General features: G+C 48.1%; 1 protein-coding gene across 9 annotated transcripts in view; it reads left to right on the forward strand.

Annotated features, from left to right (window-relative positions):
• Positions 1 to 23,650, forward strand: part of RIPOR2 (RHO family interacting cell polarization regulator 2) — a 233,083-nt gene that overhangs the window by 162,303 nt on the left and 47,130 nt on the right. For all 9 annotated transcript variants that reach the window (XM_086706112.1, XM_086706106.1, XM_086706109.1 and 6 more), the window contains exons 2-8: positions 6,580 to 6,706; positions 8,502 to 8,657; positions 9,473 to 9,551; positions 12,979 to 13,002; positions 14,091 to 14,144; positions 17,558 to 17,707; positions 21,431 to 21,494. In XM_086706112.1, the coding sequence (XP_086562238.1) occupies positions 6,580 to 6,706; positions 8,502 to 8,657; positions 9,473 to 9,551; positions 12,979 to 13,002; positions 14,091 to 14,144; positions 17,558 to 17,707; positions 21,431 to 21,494 (654 nt within the window). The remainder of the gene's footprint in view (positions 1 to 6,579; positions 6,707 to 8,501; positions 8,658 to 9,472; positions 9,552 to 12,978; positions 13,003 to 14,090; positions 14,145 to 17,557; positions 17,708 to 21,430; positions 21,495 to 23,650) is intronic.

Here is a 23,650-nt window from a genome sequence, read left to right on the forward strand (position 1 = left end):
TGAGTTCGAGCCCCCACAAAGGGCTCCCTGCTGTCAGCACAGAGCTCACTTTGGATCCTCTCTCTCTCTCTCTCTCTCTCTCTCTCTCTCTTTCTCTCTCTCTCTCTCTCTGCCCCTTGCACACTTGTGTGCTCTCTGCCTCTCAAGAATAAATACGCATTAAAAAAAAAAAAAACTAGCTTTCTCTTCAAGGGTTAGGGCGATGATGTCCAGCCATTTTGTCATGTTTTAATTTCATGATGTTTGGGTCCTACAAGCCAAGCGTGGACTAATGCTAATTAGTCCCCCATTTCCCCAAGAGAACCCTGGGGTCACCATCAGAGGGGTTCGCTTTGCCTTTGGCCACATCTTAAAATCAGAAATAAAAAGCATATATCACACAGACTGGTTCTATTTCCACTGATTATCCAAAGGAACATATGGAATACGGGGCAGACTTAAGTACCCTTTTTACTGTTATTTATTTTTTTAATGTTTATTTATTTTTGAGACAGAGAGAGACAAAGTGTGAGCAGAGGAAGGGCAGAGAGAGAGGGAGACACAGAATCCAGAGCAGGGTCCAGGCTCTGAGCTGTCAGCACAGAGCCCGACGTGGGGCTTGAACTCACGAACCACAAGATCATGACTGAGCCGAAGTCAGACGCTTAACTGTCTGAGCCACCCAGATGCCCCTTAAGTACCCTTTTTGAAGATAGTTTATGAAGAAAGCTGATTTATAACCCTTTCGACAGAGCCCTATAAAAAGAACCTGATAAAAATAAGCAGGTTGCAAAAATTAGCATGCATTATGTTCAGAATCATTGTGTTTTTTCTTAAGTTTATTTCTTTGGGGGGGGGGAGGGGGCAGAGAGAAGAGAGAGAGAATCCCAAGCAGGCTCTGCACTGTCAGCGGGGCTCGAACTCACAAACCATGAGATTATGACCCAAGCTGAAGTGGAGAGTCAGAAGCTCAACCCACTGAACCACCGGGCACCCCAATAATTCCCATTTCCTTGAACGAATCTTGGTAGATTTAGCTCTAACAATCTGATTCACATTCCTTCTAGCTGACTGGAAAGTTTGTCCAGTTACTTTACAGGTTGCTCCATGCCTCGGGCCCCCCTCCCTGACCCGGTCGGTGTGGAGACTCTGGCCGGGCAGGTGTTGCAAGGAGGTCAGCCTGCAGCTGGGCTCTCCGGATCCTTACCTTAGCGCACTCGACCTCACGGGTCCCCTAGAGGAACGGTTCAGATTTGGGAGGAGAGGCTTGCAACTCGGGCTCATCAAAGTCACAAGAAAGTATAAGCCAGAATACAGGGTAATAAAGATACAGTGGGAGACAGACCCATCGCCAGGACCGAACTTTTCCAAAGTTTTTTTCTTCCCCTTTTACCACTTCTGCTGGTGCAGCCACCACACGCCGCAGTGTAGACCCTGCTGCGCGTGGGCCTGCTGTGTGATAAAAGCTCATATTGCCCACCCCGCAAGCAACTGTCCAGGGTTGATTTTTATATCACTCATTCATGTATTCTTAAGAGTCAGCTTATCGCTTCGTTCTCCAGCTAGCCGGCTATTTCCCCCTCTGAATTACACTCATATTGTGGTCGAAACAGGGCAGGAGACCCAGCAGCGTGAGGGGGGACCTCTTCATCCCCTGGTTTCTTTTTATCTGCCTCCGCCCCCACCCGAGACCCTGCCACCTCCAGGCTCTGTGCTCTTCTCCAAGACCTTCCTGCCGATTTCATCAGCTGCCTTCTAATCTAAACCAAGCCCAGGACTTTCCACCGGGGGCGGTGGCTCACAGCGCCCACCGAGGCCCAGTGTACCTGTATCCCCGTGTTATGACGTGTAAAATCCGATACTTGCTTTAATTGCAAAAGCCCCTGGTCTGTGTTTGGTTGGATCCTGTCACTGTGCCGCAGAGAAGGAAGCTGCATTTTTCAAAGAGTCGAGAAGAGAAGCAGCTGTGGCTTTCCGGCTGCTTTTCCAAGAGGCTCAGCTCAGAACGGCAGGGCCTGTTCAAGGCAAGGTGCTTGGGATTCTTTCCAGAGGCATCCCATGCTTCCCGTGGAGTGAGGGATGGAAGGGCAGGGACAGCTGCCTGGAACAGCAGCCGGGTGTCCTGGGACAAAGCAGAGTGAGGACCAGACCCGCACTTGACCGTTTGCCTCAGGATGGAAACTGGCCTGGGATTGGTCAGGTACAGAGGAACTCTGGTGTTGGCATCTTTCAGAAGACTGGACAATGAGTCCAAACGTCTTTCGGAGCCCCAGCAGTTTTAAGTAGCAGCACCCAAAGAAGAGTTGGTTGTTTTCCGAGGAGTTTCTTGCTTACTAGACATGGTATCTGAAGAGCGTTGGCCTCACGTGCTGGGTGCCCCACGTGCTGAGTACCCCCCCACCACCACACACAAGTTTTGCAGATGAAATAAAGACGTTGGCACAAAGCTCAGGACTCGTAAGGATGTCACCGGGGGAATCTGAACTGTTCTGGTGTAATGAGAATTTGTGAAACCTGACACATCACTTCTTAGAAGTCAGATTCCTCCTTTGCAAGACTTCTACACAACAGTATAAGTATATATGTTGCCCAGCACGTATCATATATGTTCCTTTTTTGTCCTTTTTTTAATGCGTATTTGTTTTTGAGGGAGAGAGAGAGAGACAGAGAGCACGAGCAGGGGAGGGGCAGACAGAGGATCTGAAGCAGGCTCCGAGCTGACAGCAGAGAACCAGACATGGCGCTCAAACTCATGAACCGTGAGATCATGACCTGAGCTGAGGTCAGATGCTCAACCGACTGAGCCACCCAGATGCCCCCCGGGCCTATTGTTTTCTAACTGCCACGTAGTATTATATCCCAGGGTTTTGCCGTGATGTATTATCGACTGTTGCTGTAAAAACTGCCATTTGTTTCCGTTTTTCCCCTGTTCCGCTGCCTGTCATCAACATCCCTGTAAATGCCCCTTTGTGAACTTGAGTCTTTCTCTGCAGGACGTACTGAAGAGTAGACAGGACATGTTAAAGGATACCAATGTTTAACCTTTTATTCTATTTATGTATTTATTTATTTGAGGGAGAGAGAGAGAGTGCACGCATGTGAGGGTGAGCAGAGGGGAGGGGCAGAGGGTGGGAGAGAATCTTAAGCAGGATTCGTGCTCAGCACGGAGCCCAATGTGGGGCTCGATCCCACGACCCTGAGACCATGACCGACCCAAAATCAAGAGCCAGATGCTCAACTGACTGAGCCACCCAGGCGCCCCAAATGTTTTACTTTTTAAACAGATCTTCCAAATTGTCCTCCAAACTTTGGAGGATAAACCCAGCTTTAACCCCCTACCCCTACCAGCATCCCAGCGTCGATACTCCAGTTCTACTGTGGCTTTTTTTTTCTTTTTTTAAGTTCAAGCGTTCAGGCCAAAGGAGCATGTAAAAGGAAAATGTAAATGACTCAGGTGGGGATGACTGGTTTTAAGTCCTTAGAGCCCTGAAAGGGACCGGTGCAGTTTGGGGGGTGGTTTTGCTGGAAGCTGGGAAGACTGCATCCGTGGGACTTCTTAGGGAGCCAGGGAGGAGCCTGCAGACTTTGAGAGCACAGAGGCGGGAGTGGGGTCATCAAAAAGGAGGCAACAGAGCCTTTCAGGTAAATGTGCCAGTGCGGAGAAACTGAGGCGGCTGGAAGGCTGGTAGCAAAGAACTTGCGTCCTTCTGAGTTGCGGGACGGGGTGGTCACGTGGCCCGAATGCCTCCTCCTCTGTCTCCCCGGTCCCAACCTACCCCTTTCTCCAACAGCCGGACTTTGTGTGGGGGGCTGTGCACTTGTGCTCTACGACTCCCCTTGGGCGGCTTGTCAGCCTTCGGGACAGCTGACCCGCAGGATAGAGATCTCGGCCTAAACCAGCCCTCGGCCACATTCTTGCCTGATAACGATCATTCCTCAGACCAGCAAGCACGTTCCTACTGATCGTCCATTCAACATGTAGCTTCCGAAGGTTTTACCCATCCCAAAGCACTTTACAGTCCTAGAATCCTGGACAGGCGTGTGTCTTATTCTCAAGACCCTTATCTGTTGCTGAACGGAGGGAAAAGGTGAATTATTCTACCATCCGGTTCATGGGTTTAATTCATTTAACCACACATTTAAACTGTGCAAAGAGAAGCCTATTTAAGACCGAACGGTATACGTTAAAAGTTGGAGTTGAGAAGATTATTCTAACTGAAGTTTTAAAATTTCAACCAACTTGGCATCATTTTTTTTTTCTTGTCTTTGCTGAGCCTAAGAATCAGTTGAGGACCTTTGCAAAACCCCAGTACCCACGTGGCCTTCCGCATTAATTAAATTGAACGCCTGGCCACAGGATCCAGATGCCCCTAGTGGAAACTACCAATCGAATGGATAAGAGAAAACAAATCTTTGTGGCTTAAAAAAAGGATCATGCCATTAAAATATTTCAAATGCTTTAATTCTTTCCCCGTGATTGAAGAATCCCATAATTGCAACAACAGATCTACTGAGCAATAATTTATAAAGTGAGATACAGTACTAATAAAATTCCCCAAATTTAGACCTTAAGGTGATTATAAAACTGTCGAGTACAGAAATAACGCAAACTAAAGTGTCTTCTTCCTTTTTTTTTTTTAAGTATTCATTTATTTTTTGAGAGAGCGAGCAGGGGAGGGGCGGAGAGAGGGGGGCAGAGCCCCCGAAGCGGGCTCTGCACCGACAGCAGTGAGCCTGACCGGGGTTCCATCTCGCAAACCTTGAGATCCGGACCTGAGCCGGAGTCGGACACTTAACCGACCGAGCCACCCAGGCGCCGTGACGATAGTGTCTTCTTGATACTCAGGACAGGTTGGATGTAGACACATAGATGACACAGGCGTGCCGTATGAGCCTGAGACGCGGACGACCCCTTAGTAAGCAGCAGAGAGCCCCTAGAAGGACCTCGTTGAGTCTTGCATTTCTCCCTGCCATCGGTGCATGAGGTATCACCTTCACTGCACACACACGCGCACACACACGCATCATCACTCCTTTTATTTTTTTAATGTTTATTTTTGAGAGAGAGAGAAAGAGAGACAGAGCATTGGAAGGGGAGGGGCAGAGAGAGAGGGAGACACAGAGTCCGAAGCGGGCTCCAGGCTCCGAGCTGCCGGCACCGAGCCCGACGCGGGGCTCGAACCCACGAACCGTGAGATCATGACCTGAGCCGAAGTCGGATGCTCAAGCAACTACGCCGCCCAGGCGCCCCTCCGTCGTCACTTTTAAAATACTAAAGAACGCCAGCAAAACTTAACCTCCCACCCCCACCCCTGCCCCCCCCCCCCCATAGCCGGCATGGAACTGGTGGGGCTGTGGTCCCATCCAGCAAGCCTGGTGCCTGTTGCCAGGCCTGTTGCCCGGTGAGTCAGCACCCGGGCTCTGCAAGAATCCCTGTACACCCCAGAGCTGCTTTCTTCTAGAGAGGGAGGGAGGGGGTAGGGACCGAATGAGGGGATTTAGAAAGCAGCCAAGGCATGGGGGAGGGGCCAGTCCAAGTACGCCCTGGCGAAGTGACTCTTCCATCCCATCTGGAAAGTTCCGCTGCTGTGCCTTTTGGCTTTCCTTGCCTGCTTCCTGGGTCTTTAAAGGACAGTTACTGGTGCTGTTCAAACAGGCCAGGCCGGTGTCTGCTCACTCTGGATCCCTCAGTCCTCCCAGAGGCTGCCTCCCCATTCTCCTGGAGCCTGTTCCTCTCCGGAGTGAGGTTCCCTGCTAAGACAATGGTGTCTGCTTCCACTCTGCCTGACCTAGGCGGGTAGAATTACCTAACAGCTCAGGCCAGTCCTTTGGGGGAACTAACCTCAGGCTTGTGTCCGCCAGAGTGGTGTTTTGACAATGCCTCTTAGTCATTGGCGTGGTGAGTCTCGACGAAAGCCGAGCAAGAGACTGAAATAGGGGGCGTGCTTTCTGCTGTATTTCCCCCTCCCTTTCCTCCCGCTCCTCCTGCATTCTCATTTAATAACCTACATTATCCCCACTTTTGTGAATGCTCTCTTTACCGGTCTTGTTTCGCAAGGCCGCAACAGTGGCGAGATCGTTATCTTTCAAAATATACTTAAGGGTAGAAAGGAGAACAAGCTTAAGTAAATTCATCTCTAAAGAAACCTTGTGTTTTCAGCCATCTGACTTCTAAATGTAGAATCCTACCCTGAGACCTGACTTGTGTTTTGAATGGGATGTGGGGCCTGGCCGAAACGTTGACTTGGCCTGTTTGTGTGTTTCTGCTGTTGAATGGAGGTAAACGTTCTGAAGTTTTCGTGTATCCGAGCCTGTCTAAAAAAAAAAAAAAAAAAAAAATCCCAGAAAAGAAACCTAAAATGACTGATAATTGTGTGCAATTTTCATTTATTTCTGTCTCAGTAGGTGGGTATCTTTTTCTTCTTCACCCGCGAGCTGAATCCTTCGGCTGGAAAGGAACGAGCCCTAGGAAACAAGACTTACAAACATCTAATGGTCTCATGACTCACCTCACCTCACCTTTGTCATTGTTGACAAGCTTAGTGTTTTTTCTGCCTGGACCTGCCTGTAATTTGCCATAATCTTTCCACTGTCTTACAGGACTACCAGCCAGACTCCCAGAAATCATGTTGGTAGGGTCCCAGTCCTTCTCACCTGGGGGACCCAATGGGATCATCAGAAGCCAGTCCTTTGCGGGGTTCAGCGGCCTTCAGGAGAGGCGATCCAGGCAAGTGGTGTGTGGGTCTCTTCCGGGACGCGGCGCAAGAAGGATGTGAGCTCATGCCCTGGAGAGGCTCTGTGAGCACGCAGCCTTGTCAAAACACACACACACGTGCTCTTTGAATCTCTTTCATGAAACAGACGTAATGCACCAAAAATTAAGGACCGTGGTTTCTTTTCTGTCATTTCAAATTCCTGCTGCAAAGCAGATGGCTGAGGATCTTGGACAAGCCAGCGGTATCTGTGCATAGCTTTCCCCACCCTCCCACCCCACGCCCCATGCAGCACATTCCCCACGGCATCCAGATTTGGGAGACTGCGTTGGGTATAAAGTTACGCAGCCGGTAAAGACAGCATCTGCACATCAGTTCTGGGAAGCAGATGTCATTCGGATACGGGCTCGGGAAGTCAGTCTTCCGCTTTCTCTGGAATCTCCCTTCATCTACGCCAGGACTTGGGGGAACACACGAGTAACGAAATAGGTAACATGGAGTAGGTCTGTCGTCGGTTTTTCTGACACAGCAGAGGTCTTACAGGCTCTCGGGCCCTTGTGCTCTGACCTGTCACATCCCCTTTGGTGCGCACGGTTGCGGCAGAGGAAAAGGACAAGTAACCTAGGAGGGGCACAGGGCAGGCACCTGCCACGCTCGGAGGTCACGGCTTTCCCGTTGACGGTGGGGTCAGTGAGGTTCTGGCCTCTTGGTCTCCTAATCGGATCAGTAGTTTGGGTCTAAGCTATCAGGTGTCCACCTTCCCACCGCACTCCCTGCCACTAATGTGACGCTAAGTTTTATGTTCTACCTAAAGATCATTTGCTCCATCAAAATCAAGCTGAAAACAAGCTATTGGCCCAGCTACATGGACTTTTCTTTTTTTTTTTAATTTTTTAAATGTTTATTTATTTTTGAGAGAGAGAGAGACAGAGTGCAAGCCGGGAAAGGGCAGAGAGAGAGAGAGGGAGACACAGAATCCGAAGCAGGCTCCAGGCTCCAGGCTCCAGGCTCCGAGCTGTCAGCACAGAGCCCGCTGCAGGGCTCAAACCCACGAACTGTGAGATCATAACCTGAGCCGAAGTCAGATGCCCAACTGACTGAGCCACCCACACGCCCCTGGAATTTTCTTTAATGCTGTCTGGAGTTAGCCACATGTCGTGCTTTTACCTTTATCTAAAAACTGTTCAGGGGCACCCGGGGGGCTCAGGCTGTTGAGCATCCGACTCTTGATCTTGGCTCAGGTCATGATCTCATGGTTCATGGGATCGAGCCTCGATTTGGGCTCTGCACTGACAGCATGGAACCTGCTTGGGATTCTCTGTCTCCCTCTCTCTCTGCCCCTCTTGCACACTTTCTCTCCCTCTCTCTCTCTCTCTCTCCCCCCGCCCCTCTCTCAACAAACATTTAAAAACCAAAACTGTTCATTCACATCCTAGACGAATTTAGTAGATGCTCGTGCCCAAGGTTACGTAGCGCACGTGTTTTTCCATTGGATTATATCCTTCTGCTTCCTCACTTCCTTGGAAGTGTTTGTCCTTGGCTTTCCATAAGGTGTCAGTGGTGTGGCATGTTTCCACGCAGAGCACGGTACCTGACGGGCTAGCCAGGTAGCCTGTCCAGTTCAGGGCAATAAATCTGATAGTACATCTGCTGATAAACTAAACACAGGATGGCTCAGGTTGTGCATATATAAGGGACCGATACCTTCCCCGAAAGACACGAATACAAACACAAGACGATGAAAAAGGCATGTCTTTGCTCAAGTCCTTTTGGACACCGAGACTCACAATTTCTTTTTTCTCTGCGTAGATGTAACTCCTTTATCGAAAATCCCTCCGCTCTCAAGAAGCCTCAGGCCAAACTGAAGAAAATGCACAATTTAGGACACAAAAACAATAACCCTCCCAAAGAGCCTCAGCCTAAGAGGGTAGAAGAGGTCATCAGAGCCTTGAAAAATGGACTTGAGTAAGAACATTGAACCAACAATACCCTAGAACGTGTCTCCTTTCTAAAGTCCTGTGGGAGGTGGGGAGGTGGGGGCACACAGCAAAGTCTTAGGAGATCATTTTAAAATGTCTATTTCTGTAGTGATATTTCATTCTTGTACTGCAACCGAGGAAGCCTTAAATGAGTCCCAAACATGTGAAATATGTTGGGTTTCCACATCATATCCATGACATTGAAGGAGATCTGAACTAGTGATGTGTTTAACTCGGCCTCGATTTGGAGTCCACTTAATTAAACAATGGTGGACAGACTTCTCCATTTTAGTGATTGCTGAGGAAGAGTTCTGAAACCTTCCCAAGTTGTTGTATTACGTCATATTGTGTTGTATATATTATATATATATATATATTTTATTATTATTATTATTATTATTATTATTATTATTATTATTTTCCCAGAATAAAATTTCCCTAGAGTGCAGGGTGCCGTATAGAGTCAGTGTTGTATTTAACTAGATAGAATTCTGGGAACCTGGACCCAGGACAGACTCCATAGGTGTTTTGCCCCTTCTCTCCCCATTGGTTTTTCTTTTTGGACTTTCAGCCTCACAGGGTTCTCCTCTTTAACCATCTGGAGAGTACCAGAAGCAACTGCTGGAGCTTTCCAAAAGTTGAGAGATTGGGAAACACACAGCCTCTCTCCCACCGACTTTGCCCTCTGCAGAGCAGGAACCAGATTCTTAATCCCCTTCAGGAGGACAGGGTCAGCACTGGCACCAGATGTCACTTGCCAGGCACAGAGTTCACAGTGGTGTTTCCTGTTGTTTTTTGCAGCGAGTATCTGGAGGTTCACCAGACGGAGTTGGACAAGTTGACAGCTCAGTTAAAAGATATGAGAAGGAACTCTCGCCTGGTAGGTGTCGTTCAAGCAGTAGGATGTTAACACAGTATTCCTTTTTATGGCTAAGTGTCCTTTTCTTTTTGTCCTGGATGGAAATGGGGAGATGGAGAAGGGTACGAGGACAAGGAAGAACCTTTAAGAAAAGCAGGTCATGGGGCGCCTGGGTGGCTCAGTTGCTTAAGTGTCCGACTCTTGGTCTCGGCTCAGATCACGATCTCAGTTTGTGGGTTTGAGCCCCACATTGAGCTCTGTGCTGACAGTGCAGAGCCTGCTTGGAATTCCTCTGTCTCCCTCCTTCTCTGCCCCTCTCTTGTTCTTTCTCTCCCTCAAAATATATAAATAAAACATTATAAAAAATAAAAATAGAAATATCCTTAAAAAAAAGAAAATCGGGGCGCCTGGGTGGCGCAGTCGGTTAAGCGTCCGACTTCAGCCAGGTCACGATCTCGCGGTCCGTGAGTTCAAGCCCCGCGTCAGGCTCTGGGCTGATGGCTCGGAGCCTGGAACCTGTTTCCGATTCTGTGTCTCCCTCTCTCTCTGCCCCTCCCCTGTTCATGCTCTGTCTCTCTCTGTCCCAAAAATAAATAAACGTTGGAAAAAAAATAAATAAATAAATAAAATAAAATTAAAAAAAGAAAATCAGATCCAAGAGGCAATGTACTTACTATCTGCTTCCTGATGCATATTTGTGAAGGAGGTTATATTTCTTCTTAATGCTTTATTCTTGATACTTTTCAGTATTTTCCAAACATGTTTATGCAGGTAGACTTTATAATCAAGAAAAAATACTGGGGCACGTGGGTGGCTCAGCCGGTTAAGCATCTGACTTCAGCTCAGGTCATGATCTCACTGTTCGTGAGTTCGAGCCCCACGGGGGACTCTGTGCTAACAGCTCAGCGCCTGCTTGGGATTCTGTCTCCCTCTCTGTCTGCCCCTCGCCTGCTCATACTCTCTCTCCAAAATAAGTAAACATTTAAAAGATATTTTTAAAAAGAGAAAAAATACTAAACAACAGCCACAACCCCCCTGCCCCTCCTCCCAGTAATCTAAGGAAATGCAAAATTGGGGTTGTCCTAGCATATTGTTAGTGCAGAGTTTGGAACCCAGAACCACTAAGAAAATAGTACAGTTCAGTGACGTCAACGAGGGAAAGGAAGGAGGCTCCAGTGGTGCCTGTTATGAGAAGCTGGAGGGGCCCCGATCCACTTTAGTTACACGTCCTCCTGCTCAAGATGTTTGTAGATGTCCTCTAGTCCGATGAATCTGTAAAGACTTGTCTGCTTGCAGAGAGGCCTCTAATCTATACACTATTTTATTTTATTTTTAATGTTTATTTATTTTTGAGAGAGAAAGAAAGAGACAGAGCGTGAGCGGGGGAGGGTCAGAGAGAGAGAGGGAGACACAGAATCCGAAGCGGGCTCTAGGCTCCGAGCTGTCAGCACACGGCCCGAAGCTGACCTCGAACTCACAAACCGTGAGATCGTGACCTGAGCCAAAGTTGGATGCTTTAACCGACTGAGCCGCCCAGGCACCCCTGTATACACTATTTTAAATGATTTTGTTCAGAGGCACCTGGGTGGCTCACTGGGTTAAGATCTGACTTTTGGTTTTGGCTCAGGTCACGATCTTGGGTTCATGAGTTCGAGCCCCGCATCAGGCTCCACTCTGACAGTGCGGAGCCTGCTTGGGATTCTCTCTCTCTCCCTCTCTCTCTGCCCCTCCCCTGCTCGCTCTGTCTCTCTCTGTCTCTCTCTCTCAAAATAAATGAAATAAACTTTAAAAAACGATTTAGTTCCGTTCTAAATGATCTTACACCAGAATGTTTCGAGGCTTCGGAAAGCCCAGGAAAAGTCTCCATATACTAGAGGGTCCAGCTGTGCGTTAACAGCCGCTCTCTTCTTCTGTTTTAGGAGATTTGCGAAAAAGTGTAGTGGTGTCCTTTCTTGAAGGCTTAGAGGTTAAAAGCTTTGTCGAAGCTAAGGATTTTATACCCTGGTGATGTTAGAGTATGAACTGCCCCATCTCTGTGGGGAGTGGCTCCTCATGGAATGGGCTTCTATGCCCTTGGCCATCCCCAATGGCAACAAATGTGTCTCCTTGGAGAACAATGGTGAATGGATGGAGGGGCTTCTGCCAGGACTAGTGTCCCATAAAACCCCTCCCGAAGGGGCTGTGGGAATGGTGTACTGATTATGCTGTGATATTATGAGCACACAGGAAATGAACTTGCTTAAAAAAACATTTTGTGAAAAGCATATCACCGCCCTCCAGAACACTTCTCAAACACCAGTTTTATCTGTTTAAACAGGGAGGCAAGTATTCTTTTAACACATATATCACTGCCGCATTTTATGTTAACTTTTTTATTTATTTTTTTTTAATTTTTTTTATTTTTTTAATTTTTTTATTTTTATTTTGTTTTATTTTTAACGTTTTTTATTTATTTTTGAGACAGAGAGAGACAGAGCATGAACGGGGGAGGGGCAGAGAGAGAGGGAGACACAGAATCGGAAGCAGGCTCCAGGCTCTGAGCCATCAGGCCAGAGCCCGACGCAGGGCTCGAACTCACAGACCGCGAGATCGTGACCTGAGCTGAAGTCGGACACCCAACCGACTGAGCCACCCAGGCGCCCCTTCTTTATTTAAAAGTTAACATGGGGGGGCGCCTGGGTGGCGCAGTCGGTTAAGCGTCCGACTTCAGCCAGGTCACGATCTCGCGGTCCGTGAGTTCGAGCCCCGCGTCGGGCTCTGGGCTGATGGCTCAGAGCCTGGAGCCTGTTTCCGATTCTGTGTCTCCCTCTCTCTCTGCCCCTCCCCCGTTCATGCTCTGTCTCTCTCTGTCCCAAAAATAAAATAAACGTTGAAAAAAAAAAAAAATTTAAAAAAAAATAAAAGTTAACATGGGGCACTTGGGTGGCTCAGTCGGTTTAGCATCCGACTTCAGCTCAGGTCATGGTCTCACCGTTCATGGGTTTGAGCCCCGGTCGGGTTCTGTGCTGACAGCTCAGAGCCTGGAGCCTGTTTCAAATTCTGTGTCTCCCTCTCTCTCACTCTCTCTCGTTCTCTCTTGCTCTCTCTGCCCCTCCCCTGCTCATGCTCTGTCTCTATCAAAAAAATAAACATTAAAAAAATTAAAAGTTAACATGAATTTATGTGTTCCTCAATATGTAAGAGAGGAGAGCTAAAAGCAAGTGAAACCCTTAAAGCTCCCAGCATGTAGAGAGATTGGGGTGGAATTCTAGAGACACGGAGTATAAATAAATATTGGCTCTTAAAAGTACTCTTACCGCTATTTGAAATAACCCAGTAGAACTTGGCGGGTTTGATCATCATTTCACTGGTAATGCAGAAATGCAGACTAAACCCCTCTGTTCATATCAGTAACAGTTTTGAGGAGAATAAGTTTTAATCCCAACACCCTTTTTTTTTTTTATTTTAGGGTGTCCTGTATGACCTAGACAAGGTAAGTTATCATTCTGTGCCGAGAGTTGCTGGAAAATAAGCACTGAATCTTTGAATAGAGGTCAGTGATGTCCTCTTAGGCATAACAAGACCTCAGAGAACTGAGGATTTTTCTAAGCCTAGGAAAAGTCATGCTTTTCTCTAATGAGGGGGTACCATCATGTAGCTCCAATGCCGTCTTTAAGGTCACTTCCATAAAAGTGCCACCTGGTTGGAGGGTTCTCGGTGTGCTGATGAGTTTCAGGACTTCCCAGGTATTTAAGCACCTTACCTGTACCCCTTCTAAATATGGACTATACTGTTTCATCAAGCCAAAGACGTCCTTGATTGGAAAATACACTGGTATTTTATATGCGCCTAAGAGGGAAAAAAGTGATTCCAGTTAAATCCTGGCACCATTTTTTTTCTTTTCACTTAAAATTTGTATTGTATGCCTCAGGACAAAGCCCTTCGAGCTTTCTTTTCATTGTAGATTTTGTTTTTGTCTTTCAATATGCTGCTGTCCCCTTCCCATCCTTTCTGTAGATGCAGAGAAAGTTTTAATGCTGAATCATGGTATGATGGTTTTTTTGAAGACATTTTAAAGGGTAATTAAATTGAATGCGTGTAATAACAGTATTTATAACTCAAACGAAGGGATGACACATAGAACCACTGTGATTATCTGTGAGTGTGCACCGGCAGTAGGGATTGTAAAATGCACCCCCGTTTCAGAGACACTAAAAGGCAGGGGGGTGAGTTCATCTTAGAGGTGATAGAATGGAGGGATTGAGGTCTAGCCCAACATGATACCGTCCTGCCAGAGACCCAGTGAATTCCATTTGATTGGCTTCCCTCGATGTTCCACACAACGATTCCAATAACCAGCTCGAGTTCATCTGTGGGAATATTTATTCCACGTTTCAAAAAATACTTCCCGAATCGTTCATGGAGAGTCTCTGAAATAGCCACGATTGGAAGAAAGGGGGGATGGTTCGCATTTTCTGGTACTTCTGAGTAGGAGAGCGGGGAGAAGATATTGCTGCCAGTCTAGATGGGTTAAACTGTAAATGGCTGCATTTTCTTTCAAACTTCTTCTTTTATTTCCAGCAAATTAAAACGATTGAAAGATACATGAGACGCCTGGAGTTTCACATCAGTAAGGTAATGGAAGTTCCTGTTGTCTTGCTTCTGTGTTTCCGTTCTCAGTCACTAATCACTACGCTTTGGGCCTAAGCGTGGCATCTAGTCCATGGACAATTTCTTACCTAATTGACTCCTAGCAGTTAAGTCTTCCAACAGGCAGTAAAAATGGAGACAAACAAGACTTAGGAGCCTGACAGTCCGGCATAGTACCGACCCTACTCAGTTCAACAGACATTAAGTGCCTCCCGTGAGGCACCCACAGTGCCTCCTGCTGGGCTTTTAGTCTCCACGTAATCTTGGTAAAGACTGAACCAAACGGACCTAGGAGAACTTTCACGCTTGTGTAACTTGACCTCTGGACACGCTTACAACTCGGTACCCCGGAAACTTCTTCGTGAAGGCCGTATAAGTACTTATGGACGCTGCCATGTACCTCTCTAACCCTGTCGAGCACCCAGTTCCTTCTGCCCTTCCTCGCATGACCTCTTCATCTTCGTCGCCCGCATAGATGGGGGCCATTTTGCCAGGCTCCCTGACACCCGGCCCTGAACCCTACAGATAGTTCACTGATGGTCCAGCCAGCCTTGTGTGGGGTGGGACTTTGTCACCCCTTGTTCTGAACACTTAAGAGAGTTACCGGGACAGCCTGGAAATATTTCCCTTTGGGAGCCGCTAAATCACACCAGTGGCTATTCCTGTCTGCATCCCCATGCAGCAGCCTCTCTTCCAAGTACGGAGACTGGACGCTTCAGCCGATCTCTGTGCTAGGAGTCAGAAGCCCTGGATTCCAGGCGTGTACTCTCTGGCCTCTATCACCTACGTGGACCTGAGTGTTCGACTCTGTGAAATGGGGCTGGGAGGTGCACGTGTTCGGTCTAAATGACCCTAAGAGTTCCTTCATTTTAAAATTCTGTGATGATTTATGCGCACGTAAGCACATGTATCTATAACTGCCTTTGTGTGTTCCCACTCTGACAAATCCCTTTTCCCTCCGCAAATCTGAAACCGCTCCAATTTCTGTTATAAATAAAACAATGACATCCATCAGAAGGTATCCGTGTGGCCGGCAAGTGTTGGCAGATTGAAACCCAGCAAGAAGGCACAACCCTGCATTAGGTAGGAGTGAATTTATCCATCTTGTATCCATCGTTGTTAAACACAACAATCCCGGCGGCTGTTAAAGGTTGGTAGCAGTCTGTTTGCAACACCTATATACAGCATGCCTCACAAATTATAGTCAACCGAGTGAGTCAGTCCGTTTATTTGATGAGAGCCACTGCTGACTTAGAGTCAAGACAGATGCTTGCCTACAGACGGGCCCGTTTCCGCTCAGGTGAGTACTTGGTAACCCTTTATCCTAAAGGTGAACTTCATTTGGCTAGGATAGGTTGATATTGGAATGAAAACGAAGAATTAACTTATCTTTAAATGCAAAGTAGTAGACTACATCATCAGGGCTAAACCAGCACCCCGCCAGCAGCTTCCTTGTAGACGGGATTACAGACTCGGAGTTTTTGGCAAACCCGGCCACAGGGGGGAAAGGTTGAAGGCACAGGCTTCCAGGGGATTACCTGGGTACAACCGCCTGACCTGCGCTGGAAGAGGTATCAGCTCTTGCGCTTCTAAGAGTTTCGTGGGGACCTCCCACGTCAGAAGGATCTGCAGCATTTATTTAAAACTTCAGATGCCCAGCCCAGCCCTAACCTCCTGAATCAGCATCTCAGAGTGGGGCCTGGCCATCAGCATGGTAATGAGCTCACCAAGTAAGGCTGAGTTTAACTTTTAAGTATGGGAACCACCTTCTGTGCCGGTCACCAGCCCAACGATTTTATCGGCACATCACCACCCCTGAGTCTTGGGTCTCCCCCTTAATCAGGCACGAATCCATCGGCCCCAAAGATGAAAGGCTGCTTCCCGGAGTCTGGCAATTGCTCTCAGCAGAGCGCAGTGAACTGTTGAAGAGCGACAGAGAATCCTGTAACCAGAGAATAATTTGCAATCTCTTAACGTTCATCTTCTAAGCTGAGTGTGATGACGTCTAATGTAGAGACCGCAACTGGGGAAAACCACACCACCGGTGGGTCCTACTGATGCTTTTTAGCGAGCGCCCCAAAACTCGCCTTCAGAACCAAAGAGGAATCTTCAGCTCCAAAACCCATGACATTTACCTCGACCGTCTTCTGGCTCTGTAGCTTCTTGAGGCAGTGAAGTGCGTACAGAAAGGACAACAAGTAGCCCGAGGCAGGCTTCCTGGTCTCATGGATTTCCTTTGCTTCTGCTCACGCCTGGTGCTAGTGTCCTTTTCATCTGCCTGCAAGCTGCTGTAGTTAGTTAACTGGGTAGCGTGTGGATAATGGAGGACGGTCCAAGCCTGTGCACCTACACGTGACCGGGAATAACGAGGTTCTCTCGGTGTAGGCACAGTTGACATTTGGAGATGGCCTGTGCTGTGGGGGCTGCCCTCTCCTGCTCAGGATGTTGAGTATCCATGGCCTCTATACCTACCAGATAGCAGTAGCACCTCTCCCTGTGCCACGGGAAACAAAACGGCCCCAGCTTTTGCCAAAAGTCCCCTGGGTGTCAAAACAGCCTTGGGTTGATTGAACATCACTCCCTTAGAGGCACTAAGTGATTATCAGGCTTATAGAACGAGTATGGTTGATAGTCATTTGCAGAAGGTTTATTATCATCTAGAGGCATAGGTGTAGAGGTGTAGGAGGAAAATGCTCACGTCTATTGTGAGGCTCTTTATTGAAAATGATTTTTGTAAAATCTTGGCTCGATTTTTAAAAATTTTTTTTAATGTTCATTTGTTTTGGAGAGACAGAGAGAGATAGAGCATGAGTGGGGGAGGGTCAGAGAGAGAGGGAGACGCAGAATCGGAAGCAGGCTCCAGGTTCTGAGCTGTCAGCACAGAGCGCGACGTGGGGCTCGAACCCACGGACCGCGAGATCACGACCTGAGCCGAAGTCGGACGCTTAAGCGACTGAGCCACCCAGGCACCCCTCAATTTCTTTTTTTTTAATTGATAAATTTACATGTGTGGATATCACCTTGTGACAGTCCTCTTAAAATAAAGTGATAATAGCCTCGTATCAACACTTCCAGCGTTTTTTTGCTTATGAAGAAGACTCCTGCCTTCGTTATCCAGTAGGCATCTCACGCAGCCACCGGTGTTCAGCTCATTTCCATTTTGTGCCACTTGAAAAGACAGCTCAGATTAAAATCTGCTTCAAAATGGAAAATGGATCCCAGTGGCTAAAACAAAAACGGTTGGTCTCTGTCTGAAAGGATGACGCTTCTGCCAAGAGTCCCCTTGTTGAGGTCGGAAACGTAAATACCTCAAGCACGTAGCCATGGCCTATGTAACTTCTTCCAAGTGAGATGAAATGTTTACATCCCTTGTGTGTGCCCTCTTGTGATTCTGACAGGTGGACGAACTCTACGAAGCCTACTGTATCCAAAGACGCCTCCAAGACGGTGCCAGCAAAATGAAGCAAGCCTTCGCAGCCTCCCCGGCCAGCAGAGCTGCCCGGGAGAGTCTGTCCGAGATCAGTCGCAGCTACAGGGAGTACACGGAGGTACGCGCAGGTCTGCTTAGCAGCTTAAGTCCCCCCCAGGCCCCCCACCCCGGGATTGTCGGAATCGCTGGTCACCGCCAGCAACAAGGGGAGTGGCAGCCTCCGGCCCCATGCTAGTCTTCAGGGAGATGTTTTACTGTTGGCCTCTCTCCTGTTGGTTTGAGGCTGTCCGTGGAATTATTTAAGACGACTGCTGGGTAGTTTGGTCGGTAGTCTTTTTGTTCAGAGTCTTCGTTAGACCCCGCAGCCTTTATTGGCTTTTCTCAGTCCCCGAACATCGCCTGTCAGACACCCGTTTCCTAGTGCCTTGGAACATGCTCGCTCACAAGCTTGTAAAACCCTAAGACTAGATTCTGCGAGGCCATTCGCTCTTGTGTGCTTGTGCTGCCTTGTACTCTTTGCACACGTAGGCTGCAAACGCTTGTCGGAAATTTCAGTGAATGCGCGAGTCAGCCGCGATGCCCTGGTTTTTGACGTTTAAGTGCGCTTCCAAATTTTCTAGCGTGTGGTCGAATCTGGCTTTATTCCTGGAAGTCGAACAGACCCGGGGGGTAAGATGGCTTCCCTGGATGTTGGATATCGCTAAGCCTCCTGCCCAGGATTATTTTATTGTAAGGAAGTTCCCTCCTGTCTTAAAGGAGGCAAGATAAAGAACCCTGAGCAGAAGTGTGCTCTCCTGGCTTCTGTCTCTGAGGCCCAAACATATGACGCAGGGAGATCTTCAGTCCTCCTGGGGTCACCTGATACCAAGTGTCTTTGATGAAAGCTGAATTATTAAAGCAGCTTGTCTCACTAGCCCGTGAGTCTGCTCACCGATCGAATTCCATGAATGAAGTCATCAGCCCCATGAGGGTCTGCTGGACAGTTCCCAGAGCGGAGTGTCTGTCACCGCCCTGCGGCGGGAGGGACCTCACGGGTCACTTTGTATGGTCATTCAAGCTGCGCCTCTGGTCAGAACCGTTAGTCCCTTTCCGTGGTCTGAAATGGGCTTCTTTACCTATGTTCCCCTTTCAGAACAACGCTTTTTAAATGCATGAAATAAAATACAAAGAATCCAGGAATTCAAAAGAAACCAATTATCCTGAAACAGATATTTCAATATTAGCCGTCCAGTTGTCAAAATACCTTAAATAGCAAAATATTTTGATTATCATGCTATGCTTTAGTTCTGCCGCTTTATTAGCACATCAACGTTAAGTTATAAGATCTAGCAGTGCCTCTACTTGTTTGAAGTTATAAGATTTTAAAGCAGCAAAAAGTATAAATGATTTTTCAAGGTACCTAGAACAAATGATGTGACCAGGAACATGCCTGTGATTTCTGTCCGTGTCAGAGTCACAGGTACTGGTCATACTGCTGGGGCTTCCTTTCTACATTTGTGACACTTCAACATGGGATAAGTTTCAATTAGAGGTTGGGAAACAGCAGAGGGTTTCTTTTCCTCGCCCAAGTTGGTGAACCCAGGGGTTGAGGATCTCTGGCTTAGAAGTAGCCCAGCCCTGCCTGGTTCATGAGACCACCTTTCTCCATATTCATGAAATCAAAAGAGCAGTTATAGAGGTCGTTCAGAGTCCACGAGCAGATAACGGACCGGCAGGAGCTTCCTGTCCTGGAACATTTGCTAGCCGTTTTGGAAACACCTGCCCTTGGTCAAGTGCCAAAACATGGCATCACAGTCTGCTCGCAAATTCAAAGATGTAGATTACAATTTCAGCAAGAGGGACTTCTGCCTTAGAGAAGAAAGTGTCGGATTTCTGCAGGGCCCTATCTCACTTGACATCAGGTGGGTTTGTGTCTTCCCAGAACTGCAAAGCCAGGATTTGATAGCAAAGAACGTTTAGGGCAAGAAGGCTCTGGATGCTTCCGCAGGTGCAGCCATGTTCATCAGTCGCTGCACGGGCGAGATGGAAGCAAATCCTGTCCACAGAGGTCCTCAGCCGCTAAACTAGCTGGCCCCAAGGTTTTTTTGAAGACACTGGTGCCAATCCTGGCTTGCATGATAGCATCACTGGCCTTTTTGGAGAGTGTAACGTGTTCTTTCACAGAAACACACGATGCTCTAAGAAAAGAGGTTTATAATACCGAGGGTTTGCTTTCAAAGCTTTCGAGCAGCACAGAGCTCAGACTTCGGGAAGTTTCCCCCAGGTTTGCGAAGCTGTTTCAGGCACTAAGAGCTTACAAGGGGAAAGACCATGCCATTCTCTTTGCGTCCCATTCAGGCACCAGTTCAGAAGAGTGATCTTTTGGGGCAGAACAAAGGAACAAGTAGGAGAAGCAGTAGCCTTACAGATCAGTCCTGAAGTTCTCAGCAAACAAAATGTAAAGGGAGCCATCCCTGTCAGCACCCTGGGCTGCCCCCCCCACCCCACCCTCACTCCCATCATGGAGGCTGGCTGCTGAGGGGGAAGCCTGCAGGTGCCCCCGCCGGGCGGAGGGGGCAGGCATGGGCACCGCTGCTTCCTGCAGCCGAGGTGGTCTCCGGAGCTTAAGCTGGTCGACCTGCAGAGGGGCCCCGTGGGGAGAGCCCCCCCCCCCCCGCCCCCCGCCAGGGTGCTGTTCCTTTTCTGATCTCCAGTGGCTCTGTTTGGGTCATCAGATACTGAGGAGGCAGGGTGGGGGCAATGACGAGTCTAACCACACGCTGAGATAGTGTCCCTTCTTCTGCCTTCAGTGTCCCCTCAACTCCAGAGTCAGCAGAGGACTCTCGTCACACCCAGGAATCACTTCCGGGCACCTCAGGAGCCCCGCGTCACTCATAGAGCACAGTGCTATTTTTGCCGCCCGCCCCCCCCCCCCCCCGTTTTTATTAAGAAAAATTTCCAATCGACAGAACAGTCAAGACCAGCGTAATAAACACCATCTACCTTCACGGAGGTTGACCAGTTGGTAACAGTTTGCCCCATTTGCTTTCCTTCTCTCACACAGGCCCAATTTTTTCTTTTTCTTTTCTTTTTTTTTTTTCTTGTTGAGTCATTTGACAGTCAGTAGTAGACATTATGACACTTTACAGTAAGTATTTCAGTGCCGATCCCATAATAGCAACCCGTGTAATCTGTGTATCCCTTGCACAAACACACAGCATTGTCACAAGTAAGAAAATGAATCCACTCAACAGAGTTATCAAAGAGCCTGTGCATTTCCAGACGTCCCCTGTTTGGTCCAGTAGTAATGTCTTTTCTGTCTTAGTTTATTGTCCTTCAAATCAGGATGTAATGAAAGTCAACAGGTCGCATCTGGTTGTTATGTCTCTTTAGCCTCTTTTGTTGAGAACTTCTTCCCCCCACCCCCCAACATTGACCTTACATAGAATCCGGGCCAGTTCTTCCAGCATGTCATGTTCTGGATTCGTCTGTCCATGGCATAATTTGATGACATAACTGATGCACCATCTGAAGGCAACACAGCAAGGCTTCTGTTGCAGTAGGCCCCGGAGTCAGCAACGTAACAGCCTTGATCTTCTCCATTTAGGAGAAGACTGCTTTCCTGCTTCTCTAGCATCCCAGTCCTCGTTGTCGCGCATGGAAATAATTGAACTTGTTCTAGGCTCTGAATTTCCTGTGCACCATTTTGTCAAGAAGGCTTCTCCGGCAGTGCTGGAGACTCCAGGAGTCTCCTGGAATTCAAGCACTAGTTACTTGTTTGCAGCCGAGAGAACGTCGTGCGCCTTGAGCTGCTGTGGGAGAGAAGCCTAGGTCTGATGCCACTCTTTTGTACTCTCCACAGAACATGTGTGCCATTGAAGCAGAGCTGGAGAATCTGCTGGGGGAATTCTCCATCAAGATGAAAGGTACTCGGGGCGCCTGGGGGGCTCAGTCAGTTACGCGTCTGACTCTTGATCTCAACTCAGGTCATGGGTTCGAGTCCCGTGTCAGGCTCAGTGCTGATAGCAGAGATTGCTTGGGATTCCGCATCTCCCTCTCTCTCTGCCCCTCCCCTGGTCACGCTCTGTCTGTCTGTCTGTCTGTCTCTCTCTCAAAATAAATAAATAAACTAAAAAAAAAAAGATGAAAGGTATTTTTCCCCCACAGAGAGTCAGGAGCCATCTCCACAGACAGAGCTCACACTATTTTTATTTTTCTTGCAAAGGCACTGTGCCGCCACCTTTACCCCTCCCCATTTATGTTAATGTATTGATGTTCCAGAACCTTCTGGTCCTAAGACTTGCCTGCATCCTTGAATCTTCATTATGGCAGAATCTCAGACATACACAGAAGTAAAGAGAATTTACAGTGAGCCCCATATCACCTAGATTTAATAATTAGCAAGATTTTGCCACATTTGCTTCATTTGGTTTTTTCCTTTGATGATGTATAGCCCAGATATGAGTCTGCCTGTATATATTTCAATATGCATCCCTTAAAGAATAGGGACATCTTGGGGTGCCTTGGTGGCTCGGTCAGTTAAGCGTCCGACTTGAGCTCAAGTCATGATCTCATGGTCCGTGAGTTCAAGCCCCATGTTGGGCTCTGTGCTGACAGCTCAGAGCCTGGAGCCTGCTTCCGATTCTGTGTCTCCCTCTCTCTCTGCTCCTCCCCCACTCATGCTCTGTCTCTCTCTGTCTCTCAAAAATAAATAAAAATGTAAAAAAAAAAATTTTTAAAAAAAGAATAGGGACATCTTCTGCCACAACCACAATGCCCAGTATTATCATGTCTAATGACACGAACATGCCTTTGTTATTAATCTGTTCCCTGATCCAAGTTTCCCAGTTGTCTCACAAATGCTTTGTATGGTTGGTATGTTGACATCGGGATCCACATGATGTCCAGGCATCATAAGTGGTCATTCGGTGTCTCTGTTAGGCTTGCTATCACCTAACACAGACCCTTCCCATTTTGTTCCTACCGTCGACTTGGCATAGAAACCGTTGTATAGAGTATCCCACACCTAGATTTGTCTTCTGGCTTCTCTGTGGTGTCACTTCAGTTACTCCTTTGCACTCATGTTTTCTGTAAACTACCCACCAGTTACTTCCTTTTATTCATCTCTAGTGTTAAACCCACAGAGGTCTCTGCGTTTTCCTCTTTTTCCCAGTGCGTCTGTGGTGTTTGCTCTGGCAAGTTCCAACCTAGAAGCATGATGGGGTTACATTTGTAGCGCGGCATCTTCAGAACAAACAAGGCGTGCTCGCTGTAGCAGACGGAGCATCTGCCGGGCCTCGCGGGCAGGGCTGTCAGATCAGCAACGGCAAATCCGTTGAGTTTTGAGTTTGTGCCCATTGACTGCAGCGGCGAGGGCTGGGCGCAGGCGGTTCCGGTCCTCGGGTTTCGTCGGCAGCCTGATCCCTGGCTTGTTGCTAATGGGAACTTAATCACCCTCTTGCCTACTTTTTGCAGTTAAGGGAGTAGAGAAGGGGTACTTTTTCAAGTGTTCAACAGGAGACTTTCGTTTTGGAATCTGTCATTTAAGTCTGCGGGGCACTGTTTGTGTCCAACACCAGGCCCTCCGTGACAGCACGAGAGCCACTCTGCATGTTTATTGCTGGAGTAACAGTGACCTTGACCTTCAGTGTCTGCAATGGCTGCATTCTTCTCTTGGGCAGGCCTGAGAGTGAACTGGTTTGTGATTCGGTGTTAAATCTCAACACCAGCGGTACCACCGAGGTGGGGCATCCGTGCCCTTTCAGTTTTCCATTTCTTGTCTTCATGTTGGGTCCTCACGAGAGTCAGAGGTTCCAAAACCGCTCAGGCCCTGCCCCAGACCCAGCAAGTTGGGGTGGGGGGGGGAGTTGGCAAGATTTTTTAAGACTCTCAGGATGGTTTCAGCAGCAGCCTGATTCTAGAAGACAGTTGCCCTGAATCAGTGTTTAGCAGCAAGCACTTCCCTCTCCTTTCCCCCGACGCTCGGTCACCATCCGTGCAGACTAGTCTGTCTCTCGCTGAGAGAAACTCGGGCAGCACATCTTCCCGCTGTTCCTCCTGGGGGTCCCAGATTTCCCCTATG

This window comes from Puma concolor, chromosome B2 (genome assembly GCF_028749965.1).
Source record: "Puma concolor isolate L17-30 chromosome B2, mPumCon1.1.hap2, whole genome shotgun sequence".
In the NCBI taxonomy this organism is placed as follows: domain Eukaryota; kingdom Metazoa; phylum Chordata; class Mammalia; order Carnivora; family Felidae; genus Puma; species Puma concolor.